We start from the raw sequence: 19,525 nt of genomic DNA, 5'->3' as shown, positions 1-19,525 counted from the left end.
ATCGTTGCTGGAAATGGGCCTCTATACACCTATTTGAATGTATTGCACCAAAAACCAGACATTTGCAGCTAGAATAGTCATTTACCAAATTAGCAATGTATAGAGTGTATTTTTTAAAGTTAAGACTAGTTTAAAGTTATCTTCATTGAAAAGTACAGTGCTTTTCCTTCAAAAATAAGGACATTTCAATGTGACCCCAAACTTTTGAATGGTAGCGTAAAAAACATTTTTTCATCTGTCAATCTGCTCTATAATCCAGAGCTTAATTTAAAACGTTTTAGTTTCACCTCGTTTGATTTTGTAAAAAAAAAAGTCTTCTTTAAGGAACCTTTGTCTCTCCAATTATTAATCGATTGATCAAAAAAAGAATCGAAAGATTAATTTATTTGCAAAGTAACTGTTAATTGCAGCTCTATTACTTAAAGACCCTATATAATAAATACATTTAGATTATATTTCTACATCATTACGTCTCGTGACTTGTTTAACTCTGTAACCAGACACTTTATTTTGGTTAATTTTATAAATTCCTACATAGGAGAGTAAAACTTCACAACAGTTAAGATAAAAGTTTCATTTTCTACAGTTAAGCTTAAATAAATCCTTCTATTTCGGCTGAGAAAATGTCCCGCTGGCAAAAAAATAAAAAGACTCTTTATGCAGGTTATTGATTTTGACTCGGGGTTTGTGACTCGGAGAGTTTTGCTGATCCGTTCTGCTGGTTTTTGTGTTCTGATTCAGAGCTTGAGTGCCTTTTCTGGGGCGTGTATTTCACCAACCCCTATGGAATCAAGGACAACCTCCACCTGCTGATAGAGAAGTGGGGTCATACGCTCCGGCAGCTCGACATCACCAATCAGCCTTTTACTGAGGCCGACCTGGAGGGCTCGCTGAGACTCCTCTCTCAGTTGTCTGATGCAAACACGCTCGTCTCACTGAACCTCACCGGCACCAAGGTCACGGCGAAGGCGCTCAGGTAAAACCGGCATCATTTCTATCTGAACTTTTACAAATAAAGGGATAAAAAAATAAATAGAACCAATTAAATAATAAAATTTAATTTTATGGATTATAACTATAATCATTATTGGTTTTGTGCGTGTTCTGTTCTAAAAATCAACTGAAACACTGCAGACATATTGATTCTATTACAACTGACTTTAAATTGGACGAGTTTTTAAGCTTTTGCAAAGTTTTGAGAAAAAAAAGAGACATTCTTAGGCCCCGTCCACACGATGTCAAACCCTGGCCTAAACGCACAAATTTTTCACCAAATCAGCCTCTCATCCATACGAAGCCGGCGTTTCGGGGGTCTGTAAACGATCTTTTTTTATTAAGCCTTCAGATTGGGAAGATTTTGAAACGCCGTTTTCGCGTTTCCATCTTTAAGCTCTAACCGCATTTTTTTTCTTACACGCATGTGTCATAGCGTCACCTCTAAACACGCATGCGTGACACAGTATCACAACAACAATGGCGCCGTACTGTGTTGAATGGTTGCTGCTCATGCTACTCACCCTGCTGTCGGGCTTACAACAGAATCTTCTTCTTCTGGAATATCTCCAGGAAGAACAGAGCAATATCGACCACATAGTTCAGCACCTGAATTTGACTGAACCACCAAAATGGACCCGCAGGGCAACCATGTATAAATATTAGTGCGCATGCCCAACATTTCGTCGCCTGTTTTTGCTTTGGCACCACAGCGCCACTTACAGGCCTGGCATACATTTTGCAGCGTTTTCATGCATTCGTGTGGACGATCACATTTATTTTATGTCTCCGTCTTTAAGACAAATGTCCTGGAAAATATTAGCGTTTCGTGTTCGTTTGGACTTCGTGTGGACGGGGCCTTAGGGATATAGACCAGAAAACAGAGTTGAAAACTTTTTGCAAGCAGCTGTAGTGAAACTTTAATGATAGAATGTGTTGGAGAGCAGTTTTATTTTGAATTAAATAAAACAAATATTAATAGATTGTTAAAAGATATTCATCAGGGTTTCTGCAGATCATTAAAAACCATTGAAATTCATAAAATTATTATTATTTTTTTTAATTTAAAGGCCTTAATTGGCATTAAAATTAATTGTGATTATCATCGCATTTAAAATCTAGTTTATAAAAACAAAATAAAGACAAAAAGCTTTTTTTATATATTTTAAATTAAAAATATTTTGAAACATATTGATTTATATTTTTTAGATGTGCAGGAGAAATATTTAACAATTTTTCGTCAGATTTGTGACGTATTTCCTCTGCAATACTAAGCTATAGGAGAGCTCTGGGCGGAGCTGAGCAGCGACAGGAAGTGTATTTGCTCACCATGAGTGACAGGTCGAGTCGTGGGAGTAAGAGACACATTGGAGAGAGAGAGAGAAAAGGTGCAAGAAACGTCTTTTTCCAGGACTTGGTTTATACCCATGGCTAGGCTAATTGCATGCAGCGAGGCTAACGCTTTATTTTGCTTCCCCTGCCTCCTTTTTCAAACATCAGGATCTAACCCAGCATGGATAAAGACAGGTAGGGTGTGGTAGGAAAATTTAGTTTCTCTTATTTCATATATTAATTTATGCTATTTACTAACTATAAAAGTTTTCACTCAGCCTGTTTCACCTGCAAGGCCACACAATTCCCCTGTGAGGGTGTTTTTAGACCAGACATAGCTTCTTCCCATAACAAACCAGATTCTTTCTGAAGGTTTATTCATAACATGTTACTGTTTAACCAAAGTGTCTGTAATTAGTTTTGACTCTGACTACTTTCCATTATTTTAAATAAGGAGGAACGAACGCTGCTCAGGCAGAACAGGGCTGATTACTGTGCAAAAAGGGCCGTATGATGAACCGTTCTATCTTTGCAAAGATACGAAAATTAACTGATGATCAAGCGAAATCCATCGATCTCCTTTTATTTAACTGGAGCAAATAGTTGAATACTTTTTTTTCTGACTACATAGGACTGATTTAAAGCACTTTTTAGAAAAGGCAAAGATGAATGAACAATCTGGGATTCACATGGAAAACAATAGAATATAGTCTAATTTGCTGACTAAAAGCTGACTAATAGCTTCTCCATTGTTTAACTGGTAGTTTTTTTTTGAGGTTTGTGACACAATATAGGACCATGGAAAACACATATTTACCTTCATAGCCTTTAGAAGGGCAAGATTTATATAAATATACTGGTGTGATAACTTAGTATAAGTTTGATTGCTTTTTGGAGAAAACTCCACTAGCCGCCATTGGTTCTTACACAAACAATAAATGAAGTAGTGCATCATGGAATGGGAAAAATGTATCACTTTGCTTCACTTCCAGTATTGACTAATCTAGTCCTTTAATCACCCGTGCCATTTCTTCTCACTAAATGCCATTTGTTGTCGCAGGCCAGTTGTTGAGCGATTGACGGGTTTAAACTACCTTAATCTCACATCATGTCGCAACCTTCCAAGAGGAATGAAAAAGATCTACAGGAGCCAAGGAGAGATTCGTGAGCTGTTGGTCAAGCTGCACTGATGGCAGAGCCTTTCGGTGTCTCACGCCTTTGACACCGTCTCCTTGAACCCAAGTCGGCCTGAAAAGATGGCCGCTCACCCTGAGCCTGGTTCGGCATAAGGTTTCTACTGTTCAAAGGGAGCTTCCAGCTTGTTTTTTAAAACATGCCATTCCTCAGGGTTGTTATTTTTTTATACAGTTTTCAAAGTCTTTATTTGTAAAAAATTTCAATAACGGTTCATGTTTTTTATAAGTCGTTTAATTCAAAAGCACAAATAAACCATTTGTCTTAGCAATCTGTGACTTTTATTTCCTCCTTTATTACAGACTGTATGCATATACTTTACTGTTGAAAGATGTTTCTCAGAGGGCTAACGTAAAAACCATGCAAGCACTAAATGCTAAGGATAAAAAGTTTATTTCTTGAGGGAAAGAAAAATAAAAAAGAAAACATGAGAAAATGTATGTTACAGCAGTTTATTTAAGCTTGTGAATAAGAGAAAATGAAAAGGGATTTCTTGTTTAGACTACATCCCAAAATAGAAAAAGCAAACAAGTTTGGTTTGAAACAAACAGCAGATTAAAAGGAAAATATATTTAAAATAAAAAAAAACATCTCCATGCCATAAGACAAGAATTTAATTTCTTTTCAAGATTTTTTAACCTTTCAATTCTCATAATTAACTAAAAAGCTGTATTATCGACAGAAAAAAATTTACATCTTCGATTTAGTTGTGATTTATGAAAAACAAGAACTCCCCCCTTGTAGAGTGTAAGGGCTGTATGTACTGCAGGTCGAGCAAAAACATGCTTTGTTTACCGCATTATTACAGTTAGATGGTAAACAAATTCTAGCCATTAATACTGATCCCATTAATTGATTTTATTTTTTCAATGACAGCAGACTGAGACCTGTGACAGGATCTATAATGCATCTTTCAATCAGCTGTAGGTAGGTGAGATTCTCCTTAGTGTTGGGATCAAAGAACCCCTTGGTGTCATCACCTGAGTCGGATAAAATCCTGTTCATTTCTTCATCAAAGTAACCTCTTTGGTATGCCACCTGTACTGGCACTCTGTGACTGTGGACTGGATCAATTATTCCTCCTGTTGCAATTTGTGCTTCAAGGAGACGGATTCCGTGATCTTTGACAATCAGATCTTTCTGCAAGGCCTGGAACAAGGATATTGTGTTTCCGGTGTAGGGGTCTTTGTATCCTGTAACCGCTCTTTCTGCTGAAAGCAGTTTGTCCTTCCATTCTTTGCCCACCACTTTTTGCACTACAGCTTCTTCCACCGAAAGTTTCTTGTTGTTTACTGGGTCAATGACGAAGCCAGTGGCAGCCTGGGCCTCCAACAGAACCAGGGAGGTACCAGGAGTCAGTAGACCTCTACTTTTGGCTTCATATATGCTCAGTGTCTCCTTTGTGGACTGAATGTATACTCCTGCAATGCTGTTGGTTCCCTCAAGGTACTTACGTACCGAGTCCATTTCACTAACTTCAGCCACTGTGACATTTCCAGAAGTAATTTCCTTGTAAAGTTTTTCATCAATAATCTTCGATTCAACCAGCTCAGATACTGTTACATCCTTTCTTATGCCCTTAAATGTTTTTTCTTCAGTGGTCTCTGTGATTGTTGTGGTAATGGTTTGCGTGGATGTTGTGGTCTGCTGTTGAATGATAGTCAAGATGATTTCTAAAAAGCGTTCAATGGTGATTGTTCCAGCTTTGAACTGTTGGACAAGGTCCCTCCTCTTTTCTTCTGTGATGTATTTGGAGTATAGCAAGTCCCACACAGAAACTGTGATCCCTTTGTATTTCCCGCCAGCTTTGGTTGTTGTTGTAGACTTGAGAATGAGCTTTGTGGCCTCATCAACATAGAAGTAGAACTCTCCTTTCTTGACAATGACCAGCAGACTGAGACCTGTGACAGGATCTATAATGCATCTTTCAATCAGTTGTAGGTAGGTGAGATTCTCCTTAGTGTTGGGGTCAAAGAACCCCTTGGTGTCATCATCAGCATCAGATAATATCCTGTTCATTTCTTCATCAAAGTAACCTCTTTGGTATGCTACCTGTACTGGCACTCTGTGACTGTGGACTGGATCAATTATTCCTCCTGTTGCAATTTGTGCTTCAAGGAGACGGATTCCATGATCTTTGACAATCAGATCTTTCTGCAAGGCCTGGAACAAGGATATTGTGTTCCCGGTGTAGGGGTCTTTGTATCCTGTAACTGCTCTTTCTGCTGAAAGCAGTTTGTCCTTCCATTCTTTGCCCACCACACTTTGAGCTACAGCTTCTTCCACAGAAAGTTTCTTGTTGTTTACTGGGTCAATGACGAAGCCAGTGGCAGCCTGGGCCTCCAATAGAACCAGGGAGGTACCAGGAGTCAGTAGACCTTTACTTTTGGCTTCATATATGCTCAGTGTCTCCTTTGTGGACTGAATGTATACTCCTGCAATGCTGTTGGTTCCCTCAAGGTACTTGCGTACCGAGTCCATTTCACTAACTTCAGCCACTGTGACATTTCCAGAAGTAATTTCCTTGTAAAGTTTTTCATCAATAATCTTCGATTCAACCAGCTCAGATACTGTTACATCCTTTCTTATGCCCTTTAATGTTTTGTCTTCAGTGGTCTCTGTGATTGTTGTGGTGATGGTTTGCGTGGATTTTGTGGTCTGCTGTTGAATGATAGTCAAAATGATTTCTAAAAAGCGTTCAATGGTGATTGTTCCAGCTTTGAACTGTTGGACAAGGTCCCTCCTCTTTTCTTCTGTGATGTATTTAGAGTATAGCAAGTCCCACAGAGAAACTGTGATCCCTTTGTATTTCCCGCCAGCTTTGGTTGTTGTTGTAGACTTGAGAATGAGCTTTGTGGCCTCATCAACGTAGAAGTAGAATTCTCCTTTCTTGACAATGACCAACAGGCTGAGACCTGTGACAGGATCTATAATGCATCTTTCAATCAGCTGTAGGTAGGTGAGATTCTCCTTAGTGTTGGGGTCAAAGAACCCCTTGGTGTCATCACCTGAGTCGGATAAAATCCTGTTCATTTCTTCATCAAAGTAACCTCTTTGGTATGCTACCTGTACTGGCACTCTGTGACTGTGGACTGGATCAATTATTCCTCCTGTTGCAATTTGTGCTTCAAGGAGACGGATTCCGTGATCTTTGACAATCAGATCTTTCTGCAAGGCCTGAAACAAGGATATTGTGTTCCCAGTGTAGGGGTCTTTGTATCCTGTAACCGCTCTTTCTGCTGAAAGCAGTTTGTCCTTCCATCCTTTGCCCACCACTTTTTGCACTACAGCTTCTTCCACAGAAAGTTTCTTGTTGTTTACTGGGTCAATGACGAAGCCAGTGGCAGCCTGGGCCTCCAACAGAACCAGGGAGGTACCAGGAGTCAGTAGACCTCTACTTTTGGCTTCATAGATGCTCAGTGTCTCCTTTGTGGACTGAATGTATACTCCTGCAATGCTGTTGGTTCCCTCAAGGTACTTGCGTACCGAGGCCATTTCACTAACTTCAGCCACTGTGACATTTCCAGAAGTAATTTCCTTGTAAAGTTTTTCATCAATAATCTTCGATTCAACCAGCTCAGATACTGTTACATCTTTTCTTATGCCCTTAAATGTTTTTTCTTCAGTGGTCTCTGTGATTGTTGTGGTGATGGTTTGCGTGGATTTTGTGGTCTGCTGCTGAATGATAGTCAAAATGATTTCTAAAAAGCGTTCAATGGTGATTGTTCCAGCTTTGAACTGTTGGACAAGGTCCCTCCTCTTTTCTTCTGTGATGTATTTAGAGTATAGCAAGTCCCACAGAGAAACTGTGATCCCTTTGTATTTCCCGCCAGCTTTGGTTGTTGTTGTAGACTTGAGAATGAGCTTTGTGGCCTCATCAACGTAGAAGTAGAATTCTCCTTTCTTGACAATGACCAACAGGCTGAGACCTGTGACAGGATCTATAATGCATCTTTCAATCAGCTGTAGGTAGGTGAGATTCTCCTTAGTGTTGGGGTCAAAGAAACCCTTGGTGTCATCACCTGAGTCGGATAAAATCCTGTTCATTTCTTCATCAAAATAACCTCTTTGGTATGCTACCTGTACTGGCACTCTGTGACTGTGGACTGGATCAATTATTCCTCCTGTTGCAATTTGTGCTTCAAGGAGACGGATTCCGTGATCTTTGACAATCAGATCTTTCTGCAAGGCCTGGAACAAGGATATTGTGTTCCCGGTGTAGGGGTCTTTGTATCCTGTAACTGCTCTTTCTGCTGAAAGAAGTTTGTCCTTCCATTCTTTGCCCACCACACTTTGAGCTACAGCTTCTTCCACAGAAAGTTTCTTGTTGTTTACTGGGTCAATGACGAAGCCAGTGGCAGCTTGGGCCTCCAACAGAACCAGGGAGGTACCAGGAGTCAGTAGACCTTTACTTTTGGCTTCATAGATGCTCAGTGTCTCCTTTGTGGACTGAATGTATACTCCTGCAATGCTGTTGGTTCCCTCAAGGTACTTACGTACCGATTCCATTTCACTAACTTCAGCCACTGTGACATTTCCAGAAGTAATTTCCTTGTAAAGTTTTTCATCAATAATCTTTGATTTAACCAGCTCAGATACTGTTACATCCTTTCTTATGCCCTTTAATGTTTTGTCTTCAGTGGTCTCTGTGATTGTTGTGGTGATGGTTTCGCGTGGATGTTGTGGTCTGCTGCTGAATGATTGTCAAGATGATTTCTAAAAAGCGTTCAATGGTGATTGTTCCAGCTTTGAACTGTTGGACAAGGTCCCTCCTCTTTTCTTCTTTGATGTATTTAGAGTATAGCAAGTCCCACAGAGAAACTGTGATCCCTTTGTATTTCCCGCCAGCTTTGGTTGTTGTTGTAGACTTGAGAATGAGCTTTGTGGCCTCATCAACGTAGAAGTAGAACTCTCCTTTCTTGACAATGACCAACAGGCTGAGACCTGTGACAGGATCTATAATGCATCTTTCAATCAGCTGTAGGTAGGTGAGATTCTCCTTAGTGTTGGGGTCAAAGAAACCCTTGGTGTCATCACCTGAGTCGGATAAAATCTGGTTCATTTCTTCATCAAAGTAACCTCTTTGGTATGCCACCTGTACTGGCACTCTGTGACTGTGGACTGGATCAATTATTCCTCCTGTTGCAATTTGTGCTTCAAGGAGACGGATTCCGTGATCTTTGACAATCAGATCTTTCTGCAAGGCCTGGAACAAGGATATTGTGTTCCCGGTGTAGGGGTCTTTGTATCCTGTAACTGCTCTTTCTGCTGAAAGCAGTTTGTCCTTCCATTCTTTGCCCACCACACTTTGAGCTACAGCTTCTTCCACAGAAAGTTTCTTGTTGTTTACTGGGTCAATGACGAAGCCAGTGGCAGCTTGGGCCTCCAACAGAACCAGGGAGGTACCAGGAGTCAGTAGACCTTTACTTTTGGCTTCATAGATGCTCAGTGTCTCCTTTGTGGACTGAATGTATACTCCTGCAATGCTGTTGGTTCCCTCAAGGTACTTACGTACCGAGTCCATTTCACTAACTTCAGCCACTGTGACATTTCCAGAAGTAATTTCCTTGTAAAGTTTTTCATCAATAATCTTTGATTTAACCAGCTCAGATACTGTTACATCCTTTCTTATGCCCTTTAATGTTTTGTCTTCAGTGGTCTCTGTGATTGTTGTGGTGATGGTTTGCGTGGATGTTGTGGTCTGCTGCTGAATGATTGTCAAGATGATTTCTAAAAAGCGTTCAATGGTGATTGTTCCAGCTTTGAACTGTTGGACAAGGTCCCTCCTCTTTTCTTCTGTGATGTATTTGGAGTATAGCAAGTCCCACAGAGAAACTGTGATCCCTTTGTATTTCCCGCCAGCTTTGGTTGTTGTTGTAGACTTGAGAATGAGCTTTGTGGCCTCATCAACGTAGAAGTAGAACTCTCCTTTCTTGACAATGACCAGCAGACTTAGACCTGTGACAGGATCTATAATGCATCTTTCAATCAGCTGTAGGTAGGTGAGATTCTCCTTAGTGTTGGGGTCAAAGAAACCCTTGGTGTCATCATCAGCATCAGATAATATCCTGTTCATTTCTTCATCAAAGTAACCTCTTTGGTATGCTACCTGTACTGGCACTCTGTGACTGTGGACTGGATCAATTATTCCTCCTGTTGCAATTTGTGCTTCAAGGAGACGGATTCCGTGATCTTTGACAATCAGATCTTTCTGCAAGGCCTGGAACAAGGATATTGTGTTCCCGGTGTAGGGGTCTTTGTATCCTGTAACTGCTCTTTCTGCTGAAAGCAGTTTGTCCTTCCATTCTTTGCCCACCACACTTTGAGCTACAGCTTCTTCCACAGAAAGTTTCTTGTTGTTTACTGGGTCAATGACGAAGCCAGTGGCAGCCTGGGCCTCCAACAGAACCAGGGAGGTACCAGGAGTCAGTAGACCTTTACTTTTGGCTTCATATATGCTCAGTGTCTCCTTTGTGGACTGAATGTATACTCCTGCAATGCTGTTGGTTCCCTCAAGGTACTTACGTACCGAGTCCATTTCACTAACTTCAGCCACCGTGACATTTCCAGAAGTAATTTCCTTGTAAAGTTTTTCATCAATAATGTTCGATTCAACCAGCTCAGATACTGTTACATCCTTTCTTATGCCCTTTAATGTTTTGTCTTCAGTGGTCTCTGTAATTGTTGTGGTGATGGTTTGCGTGGATGTTGTGGTCTGCTGCTGAATGATTGTCAAGATGATTTCTAAAAAGCGTTCAATGGTGATTGTTCCAGCTTTGAACTGTTGGACAAGGTCCCTCCTCTTTTCTTCTGTGATGTATTTGGAGTATAGCAAGTCCCACAGAGAAACTGTGATCCCTTTGTATTTCCCGCCAGCTTTGGTTGTTGTTGTAGACTTGAGAATGAGCTTTGTGGCCTCATCAATATAGAAGTAGAACTCTCCTTTTTTTACAATTGATAATAAGTTGAGCTCTGTAACAGGATCTTTTGCACATCTTTCAATTAGCTGCAGGTAGGTAAGGTTCTCTTGTGTATTGGGGTCAAAGAAACCCTTGGTGTCATCATCAGCATCAGATAAAATTTGGTTCATTTCTTCATCAAAGTAACCTCTTTGGTATGCCACCTGTACTGGCACTCTGTGACTGTGGACTGGATCAATTATTCCTCCTGTTGCAATTTGTGCTTCAAGGAGACGGATTCCGTGATCTTTGACAATTAGGTCTTTCTGCAAGGCCTGGAACAAAGAAATTGTGTTCCCGGTGTAGGGGTCTTTGTATCCTGTAACTGCTCTTTCTGCTGAAAGCAGTTTGTTCTTCCACTCTTTGCCTACCACTCCGAGAGAAACAGCTTCTTCTACAGAAAGTTTCTTGTTGTTGACCGGGTCAATGACGAAGCCAGTGGCAGCTTGGGCCTCCAACAGAACCAGAGAGGTACCAGGAGTCAGTAGACCTCTACTTTTGGCTTCATAGATGCTCATAACTTTTTTTGTAGATTCAACTCTGACACCCGCTATACAGTTTGTAGCTCCAAGGTACTTCTGAATGGATTCCATTTTGTTTACATTTTCCTCACTTACTTCGCCTTGTATAATTTGGCTGAATAGTTCCTTTGAAATAATCTTCGACTCAAACAGTTCACTTGCTGAAACTTGTTTTCTTAGTCCTTTGAACTTTCTTTGTTTGGATGATAGCTCTGTAATAATTACTGTGAGGATTTCAATTATTTCCTCTATTTTCAGAACTCCTGTTTTGTACTGTTGTATCAGCTGTTCCCTCTTTTCTTTTGTGATGTATTCAGAAAGCAACAACTCCCACACTGTTACTTCTTTGTTCTTGAATTTTCCTACATTTAGGGAAATACTCTTGTTTTTAAAGGCAAGCTCCACCTGCTCATCTGTGTGAAACACCCTGGACTCTTCTTTATGCAGTGGCAGAAGAAGCAGCCCAGTTTTGGAATCTCGCTCACATCGACTCATTAGCTGAAGATATGATAGATTTTCATTGGTATTAGGGTCAAAGAAGCCCTTTGCATCATCACTTGGGCTTAACAAAAGTTTGTGAGTTTCTTCATCAAGGTATCCCTTTTTTATAGCTATATGAGAAGGTATTCTGTGGCTTTGATTTGGGTCGATTATTCCTCCAGTAGCGATTTGTGCATCAAGAAGAAGGAGACCTTCCCTTCTTTCAATCAGTCTTTCTTTCATTGCCTCAAATAGGCTTATAGTGCCATCTGTGTAAGGATCTTTATAGCCAGTGACAGCACGCTCAGCTGAAAGAAGCTGCTCATGGAGATCTGGTCCAATTACATTCTCTTTCGCAGCTTCATCGACTGAATAGAACTTGTTGTTCACAGGATCAATCACCCATCCTGTTGCAGACTGTGCTTTGAGCAGTACCAATGCAATGCCAGGTGTCAAAAGATCTTCATGTTTTGCTTTAGATATGCTCATTACATTCTGAGTTGGATAAATTTTGATGCCAGCAATGCTTTCGGTTCCCCTAAGGTATTTTGCAACGGATTCCTTTTGGCATACTTCTTTAAAGTCCAGTTTTCCTTCCTTAACCTGTTTGAATATGGCTGAGTCAATTATATCAGAATTGAGAAGTTGCTGTGCAGAGACCTCTTTTCTCAGTCCCGTTGTCACTTTCAGGGTTTCGTTCTCCAGTTTGTCGATTGCAGAGAGCACTAATGTAATTATATTTTGGGTGGTCATCTGCCTCAATTTTGCTTTTTCAATCATTTCCAGCTGCTGTTCTTCAGTAAAATAACAAGAGTGAATCAGGTCCCAGAGAGAAACAGATTTTCCTGAAAACCGTCCCACACTTACAGTGACAAATTTCTTTTCAAACTCTTGCCTTATTTCCATTTCCGTGTAGGTTTTTTCTGTTTTTTTCGTAGTCTTTGGTGTGTCGTTCAGTGGCAGGAGAAGGAGTCCAGTTTCTTTATCTTTCACACATCTACTCAACATTTCCATGTATGTCAGGTTTTCTTGTGTCTTTGGGTCAAAAAAGCCCTTTGTGTCATCAGTGGGGTCTGTTAAGATTTGATTAAGTTCTGCATCAAAATAACCTTTCCTGTATGCAACTTCTAGAGGTAAATGAAGGCATTTCAATGGATCAATAATGCCGCCAGTGGCAATTTGAGCCTCGAGTAAACGAATGCCATGCTGCTTGACAATAAGATCCTTTTTTAGGGCTTGGAATAGGGAGATCTTTTGACCTGTGTAAGGATCTTTATACCCAGTGACAGCCCTCTCTGCTGACAACAGCTTTTCGTATGTTTGTGGACTAATGACCATTTCTTTCAGTGCTTCTTCCACTGTAAGTTTCTGGTTTTTAAGAGGATCTACAATAAATCCTGTAGCTGCCTGTGCTTCAAGGAGACATAGGGCAGTGCCTGGGGTGAGGATACCCATTTTCTGTGCCTCATAGATGCTTAGCTTTTGATTGGAGGGTTGCAGTATCAAACCTGCTACACAACTTGTGCCCTGCAGGTAAGCTCGGACACTTTCCATCTTCATTAAATCACTACTTGACATCTTTCCATCAATTAAATTGTGGTATGTTTTATCATCCACAATTTCAAGATCCAAAAGATCCACAACAGAGACCTCTCCTCGGAGACTTCTGAAGTTGAGCTCTTCTTGCTGCTTTATCTCCTTACTCTCAATTATCTCTATGATAATAAGTGTTAGTTGCTCTATGGTGATTTTCCTGGATTTGTAAAGTTTGAAATACTCCTGTCGTCTGTCCTCAGACAGATATTCTGAATTAATTGCTTCCCACAGAGTTGTGCTGCCCTTGAATCTGCCATACTTGACATTGATTGTCGTTCTTTGAAAAGCCTCTCTCATCTTGTCATCAATATTTATTTTTCTCCCTTTGCCTTTCAGAGGTAAAAGGCACAAGCCTGTACTGGGATCTTTGACACATCTGGCCATTAGCTGCAAGTACGTCAGGTTCTCATGTGTATTTGGATCAAAGAAACCTTTGGTGTCATCACTTGGATCACTCAAAATCTGATTCATCTCCTCACTGAAGTACCCTCTCTTATAGGCTACGTGCACAGGGATTCGGTGGCTGTTTACTGGGTCAATGATACCACCAGTGGCAATCTGTGCCTCTAGAAGTCGAATCCCATGGTCTTTCACGATCAGGTCCTTCTGCATTGCTTGGAACAGGGAAATTATTTTTCCATCATGTGGATCTTTATAGCCAGTCACTGCTCTCTCTGCTGACCGCAACTTGTGACAAACATCTGGTCCCACAACCTTAGCTTTGACAGCATCATCCACAGAAAACTTCCTGTTACCAATAGGGTCAATAATGAAGCCAGTTGCTGCCTGTGCCTCCAGTAGAATCAGAGCCGTTCCTGGCATTAGCTTTCCTTTTTGTCTTGCTTGGTAGATAGTCATAATTTGGGAATCTGGAAGCAGAATACCTGCAATGCTGTCTTTTCCCTGTAAGTACACATTTATATTTTCATCTTCCATTACATCTTTTACCGACTTTCTTCCCTTTTCCAGATCCTCCAGCACATCCTTGCTGATAATTTCTGCTTCAACAAGCTGCTTGGCTGTGACAGATTCCCTGATGCCCCCAAAGACAGTTTTTGTTGATTTTACAGATGTCTCTATGGTTTGCAAAACTATTTTTTTGATAGTCTCAATATTTACCTTTCCTTCCCTGTATTTCAGAAATATATCTGTCCTCTGCTGTTCATCAAAATACTCTGACATCAGTAGTTCCCACAAAGATACCTCCATTCCCATGTACTTCCCACATGCCACTTTGACCTTCTCCGTTTTGAAGACTGTTTTTGTTATGTAATCTATAAAGCTAGAATTAAATTTCCCTGTCTTATCATGTAGAGGAAGAAGGCACAATCCGGTGACGGGATCGATAACGCACCTTTCGATCAGCTGGAGGTATGTTAAATTCTCTTCTGTGTTTGGATCAAAAAATCCTTTTGTGTCGTCTCCTTCATCTTCTAGTATCTCATTCATTTCTGCATCAAAAAAGCCTCTCTTGAAGGCCACTTGTGTGGGAAGCCTGTGGCTGTTGATTGGATCAATTATCCCACCTGTCGCAATTTGTGCCTCCAGAAGTCGAATTCCATGTTCCTTGACGATGAGATCTTTTGACATTGCTTGAAACAAGGATACAGTGTCTCCTGAATATGGATCTTTGTATCCGGTTACCGCTCGTTCAGCAGAACGAAGCTTCAAATGGTATTCAGGGCCAACAAGTTTGTGCTTAATAGCTTCATCTACAGTGTACTTTTTGTTTTCTACAGGATCGATCATAAACCCAGTTGCTGCTTGTGCTTCCAGCAAAACAAGAGCTGTACCTGGCATCAGTATCCCTTGCTTCATGGCTTGATATATGCTCATTCTCTGACCATTTGAAAGATCAGCAATTCCTGCTATACTGCCTTTACCTTCCAGGTATTCTTTCACAGTTTCCATCAACATCACATCTTGCGTGGTGGTTTTTCCGGTTTTCAAGTCTTCATAGGTTTTCTGATCAATGATTTTTGACGCTAATAGTTCACTTGAGGAAATGCCTTTTCGCAGACCTTTGAAGGCAATGCAGACAGGAAGAAGCGTTAAGCCAGTGTCAGACTCCACAGTGCATCTTTCCAGAAGGCCTCGGTAGTTAAGATTTTCTTGTGTGCTTGGATTGTAGAAGACTCTCAGCTCTGACATCTGGTCACTGATCAAAGACTTTTCATAAAGACCCTTTCGAATTGCATCATCAACTGAAAGGGTTGTCTTCTCCACAGGGTCAAAGATACCCTTGGTGGCTATCTGTGCTTCCAGTAGCCTCAATCCATAATCTCTGGGGACTACATCTTTTTGCATAGCCTGGTACACTGATATCATCTGATTAGTGTAAGGGTCTATATACCCACTAATGGCTTTCTCTGCAGAAAGGAGTTTCTCCCTCATTTCTGAACCAACAACACCCTCTTTAACAGCATCTGCAACAGGAAGTATTCGATTGCCAATCGGATCTATAATACCCACTGTGGCAACTTGTGCTTCAAGTAGAGCTAATGCAGTCCCTGGTTTAAGCAAACGTTGTTTCATTGCCTGATAAATTGTGATCTTCTCTCCTGTCTTCTCCAGAAATATGCCTGCCACAGGTTCATGGACTTCACATCCATTTTGCTTTGCTGTAGCGTTCTGCTCGATGGATTTCATCTTGACCTAAAACACAGTTGTAAAACACAAGTTATTTAAACTTGTTTAGGTGTAGCTAACTATTATTTTAGGGAATGCATTCACTGATATAAAGAAAATAACACCTAGTTAAGTACCCACAAGAAATGTTCTGAATTCAGCATACTTGTTCCACATGCAAACCCATGATACAGTTCAAAAGTATTTAATGTGTAAGCAGCTAGCATGTCTATAACAGGCACAAGATTAGTTCACAGGTTTTGAAAGAGTTATGAGACAGAATACTAAATGAAATTAAGCAGACACTAAGAATAGACGGGTTAGATTTCATTACCACTTGCTTATGGAGTTCTTAAAGCCTTACATGAGAACGTATACTGACAGTTCCCTCAAGTGGCCATTATGATAGTAAGATGAAGCCAATAAAGGATTACAAAGCAAGATATAAACATAATGTTTTGTCAAAGGTTTATTCTGCCTTTCACCCTTATTTCTGAAGATCTCCAACAATATGGGCAAAATGCAGGGGTAGATGAATGGATGGATGGATGGATGATGGATGGATGGATGGATGATGGATGGATGGATGGATGGATGGATGATGATGATGGATGGATGGATGGATGGATGGATGGATGATGGATGGATGGATGGATGATGGATGGATGGATGGATGATGGATGGATGGATGATGGATGGATGGATGGATGGATGGATGGATGATGGATGGATGGATGGATGGATGGATGATGGATGGATGGATGGATGATGGATGGATGGATGATGGATGGATGGATGGATGGATGGATGGATGGATGGATGGATGGATGGATGGATGGATGGATGGATGGATGGATGATGGATGGATGAAGGATGGATGGATGGATGGATGGATGGATGGATGGATGGATGGATGAAGGATGGATGGATGGATGGATGGATGGATGGATGGATGGATGGATGGATGGATGATGGATGGATGGATGATGGATGGATGGATGATGGATGGATGGATGGATGGATGGATGGATGGATGGATGGATGGATGGATGATGGATGGATGGATGGATGGATGATGGATGGATGATGGATGGATGGATGGATGGATGAAGGATGGATGGATGGATGGATGGATGGATGGATGGATGGATGGATGGATGGATGGATGAATGATGGATGGATGAAGGATGGATGGATGGATGGATGGATGGATGGATGGATGGATGGATGGATGGATGGTGGATGGATGGATGGTGTTTGGGGGGACCGTTCATGGGTATAATATCCACATTTCTGGAATCACTTACGATCCATTCATGTAGAATCTCTATTCCACCAGTTTAATTTCAATGAAAACTTGATACATAAATGTAGAAGTTTAGGGTTTTTTTCCCCACTTGACTGATGGTATTCCTCAGGGATCTGTCCTTGGCCCACCTCTATTTTTTTTTAAATTTTTTTTTTTGCAAAAAAAACAATTTTTAACTATCATATCCTATTATTATTATTAATAGTATATTATAATAAAATTATTATTCTGCATTACTATTATTAGTTTTACTATTATAATATGATTACTATTATTATTACACTGTTAATACTCTGGTGTTGTAATCAGGCAGTAGATCATGAACCACTTTACATGATATTGGATGGCTTTTTCTGGGTCATTTAGTTTATATCAAACCTTTTAGTTTTGTGATGAGTCTGAAAATGGAAGTAATCCCTCTGATTCACCACTTCTTCTGAAGTCCAGGAAGATGGATGCAGAAATTAGCGGTTGATTTTGCAGGACTATAGAGGTTTTCTCCTGAAAGACAGAGATATAACAAAAAGGGTTTTTATTTTCTCACACATTTATCAATCAGATTGCTAACCCTTTCTTTTTAAAATTCCTCTCTTTTATTAAGTCTTCCCTTATTCTTACATGTTGTTGTGTATAGAGGTCAGAGGAGGCAGGAGATTAAATAAACTCCTTGCTTATCCTCTGTTATCTGACAAGACATTATGGGTAAAAACCAGAAGAGCCAGATTCACCGTGTTGTAACACCAAGCATGGAAAAACAAACAATTGAATGTGTGGTATGAACACCTTTCGCAAGACTTTCCCTGTCTTCAGTTCTAGAGTAGATAATACCAAGCCCTCAGATAGATTAGAAGATACAAAGAGCATATGCTAAGGAATGAGCTCACACCCGCTGCAGAAAGGAAAATCCTGAATGGCTGATTAGGACAAAGACATTCCTAAGAATGTCACATAAAAACCTTCTTTAGGAACTTTGTGAACAACTTTATAAAAAATAAAAGGAAGGAAAGAACTAAAGAGTCTGAATCACATTCAGACCATTAAAAGAACTAAACACGGCTTTAGATATTACTTTAGGAAGATATTTTCCCTTTCATTGATAAAAATTTAACTTCAAACAAATGTGCTTGACCAATTTATGGACAAATAAACGGAAATTTGACATTTTAGAGCCATAAAACATGTAAATATAAAAGTGTGCACTATAAATAAATCATTAGCTTTTTATTATATTATTGGCCTTAGGGGAGTGTTTAATGGTTATAGCAGTGCTCTGAGAAGGTTGCAAGTACCCGGTTTGATCCCATAGCCTGCACTCTGGGTCCCTGAGCAAGACCCTTAAAGGAATAGTACACCCAAAACATGATTAGCCTTCATTTTCTACTCACCCCCATGCTGAACAACACTCTGGAGTACTTTTTTGATATCTCAAATGCATCTGGAGATCTGGGAGGCTTCTTGCTCTCTGCTGACATTCAAATAATGGAGGTCTGTGGCGCCCGAGACAGAAAGGTCCATAAAAGTCCACAAAAAACGTGTCAATATTCCTCCATACTGCTCGTCCAATGTATTCCAAGTGTCCTGAGTGGGTAGCATCCAGAATTTACTCGAAACGAAGTCATTTAGAATGTTTTTAGAGCATAAACAGTAGTGTATAGGATTTCCTGAAAGCGCACACATGCGCGTTCACGATGCTACGGAAGCCGGCAGACCAAACCAGATGAAAGTGCGCATTCAGCTCTGCAAAGAACTCATGCTCTTCCTCAACACTGAAGTCCTCAGACATTTTTCTTTCGTTGTTTCTTTCTTTGCACAGGTAAACAGCACATTTCTTCTTCTACGCTTGCATTATCGGCAGAGCAGACGCTGAATGCGCACTTTCATCTGGTTTGGTCTGCCGGCTTCCGTAGCGTCGTGAACGCGCATGTGCGCGCTTTCAGGAAATCCTATACACTACTGTTTATGCTCTAAAAACATTCTAAATGACTTCGTTTCGAGTAAATTCTGGATGCTACCCACTCAGGACACTTGGAATACATTGGACGAGCAGTATGGAGGAATATTGACACGTTTTTGTGGACTTTTATGGACCTTTCTGTCTCGGGCGCCATAGACCTCCATTATTTGAATGTCAGCAGACAGCAAGAAGCCTCCCAGATCTCCAGATGCATTTGAGATATCAAAAAAGTACTCCAGAGTGTTGTTTAGCATGGGGGTGAGTAGAAAATGAAGGCTAATCATGTTTTGGGTGTACTATTCCTTTAACTCCACACTGCTCCCCGGGCGCCGCACAATGGCAGCCCACTGCTCCCCAAGGCCGCTATCTATCTATCTATCTATCTATCTATCTATCTATCTAGCTATCTAGCTATCTAGCTTTGTTGGGATCAGTACCTCTGAATGCCGCCGTCTGAAGCTTTGCAGGAAGCAGCTGTGCAGGCAGAAGCTGTGAGCGGTCGTCTCACCCGGATGCCCAGATGGAGGAAAGATGGTGGCAGAGCTGTGGGACAAACGGA

The 19,525-nt window shown here is 40.7% G+C and overlaps 2 protein-coding genes across 4 annotated transcripts in view; one reads left to right on the top strand and one right to left on the bottom strand.

Annotated features, from left to right (window-relative positions):
• The window catches only part of fbxl6 (F-box and leucine-rich repeat protein 6), a 17,595-nt gene extending 13,805 nt beyond the window's left edge, over positions 1 to 3,790 (top strand). For both annotated transcript variants that reach the window (XM_038270745.1, XM_038270746.1), the window contains exons 9-10: positions 742 to 976; positions 3,386 to 3,790. In XM_038270745.1, the coding sequence (XP_038126673.1) occupies positions 742 to 976; positions 3,386 to 3,515 (365 nt within the window). In that variant the 3' untranslated portion in view covers positions 3,516 to 3,790. The remainder of the gene's footprint in view (positions 1 to 741; positions 977 to 3,385) is intronic.
• Positions 3,732 to 19,525, bottom strand: eppk1 (epiplakin 1). 2 transcript variants are annotated; one of them, XM_038270744.1, is made up of 7 exons: positions 19,404 to 19,519; positions 17,391 to 17,513; positions 11,190 to 15,730; positions 10,362 to 10,377; positions 8,444 to 10,168; positions 6,435 to 8,163; positions 3,732 to 4,406 (listed from the first exon to the last, which is right to left on the bottom strand). In XM_038270744.1, exons 3-7 carry the CDS (start codon positions 15,722 to 15,724, stop codon positions 4,378 to 4,380), a joined length of 8,034 nt encoding a protein of 2,677 aa, XP_038126672.1. In that variant the 5' UTR covers positions 15,725 to 15,730; positions 17,391 to 17,513; positions 19,404 to 19,519; the 3' UTR covers positions 3,732 to 4,377. The 2 variants fall into 2 exon arrangements, with proteins under 2 accessions (XP_038126672.1, XP_038126671.1); XM_038270743.1 differs by lacking the exon at positions 3,732 to 4,406 and having other exon boundaries at positions 8,044 to 8,572; positions 9,587 to 15,730; positions 19,404 to 19,525.

This window comes from Cyprinodon tularosa, unplaced genomic scaffold, assembly GCF_016077235.1.
Source record: "Cyprinodon tularosa strain WSP-4 unplaced genomic scaffold, ASM1607723v1 ctg774, whole genome shotgun sequence".
In the NCBI taxonomy this organism is placed as follows: domain Eukaryota; kingdom Metazoa; phylum Chordata; class Actinopteri; order Cyprinodontiformes; family Cyprinodontidae; genus Cyprinodon; species Cyprinodon tularosa.
The sequence above is the reverse complement of the archived record's forward strand: the minus strand, read 5'-3'. Positions and strand labels throughout refer to the sequence as shown.

Excerpts from the sequence above, each read along its gene's own strand:
- eppk1 (XM_038270744.1), bottom strand. The coding sequence starts at position 15,724 with ATGAAATCCATCGAGCAGAACGCTACAGCAAAGCAAAATGGATGTGAA. Across the intron at positions 8,164-8,443 it reads GTCTCAGCCTGTTGGTCATT|ACCACTGAAGACAAAACATT; the intron begins GTCAAGAAAGGA and ends ACAATCACAGAG. Across the intron at positions 4,407-6,434 it reads CATTATAGATCCTGTCACAG|GTCTCAGTCTGCTGTCATTG; the intron begins GTCTCAGCCTGT and ends ATCCTGTCACAG.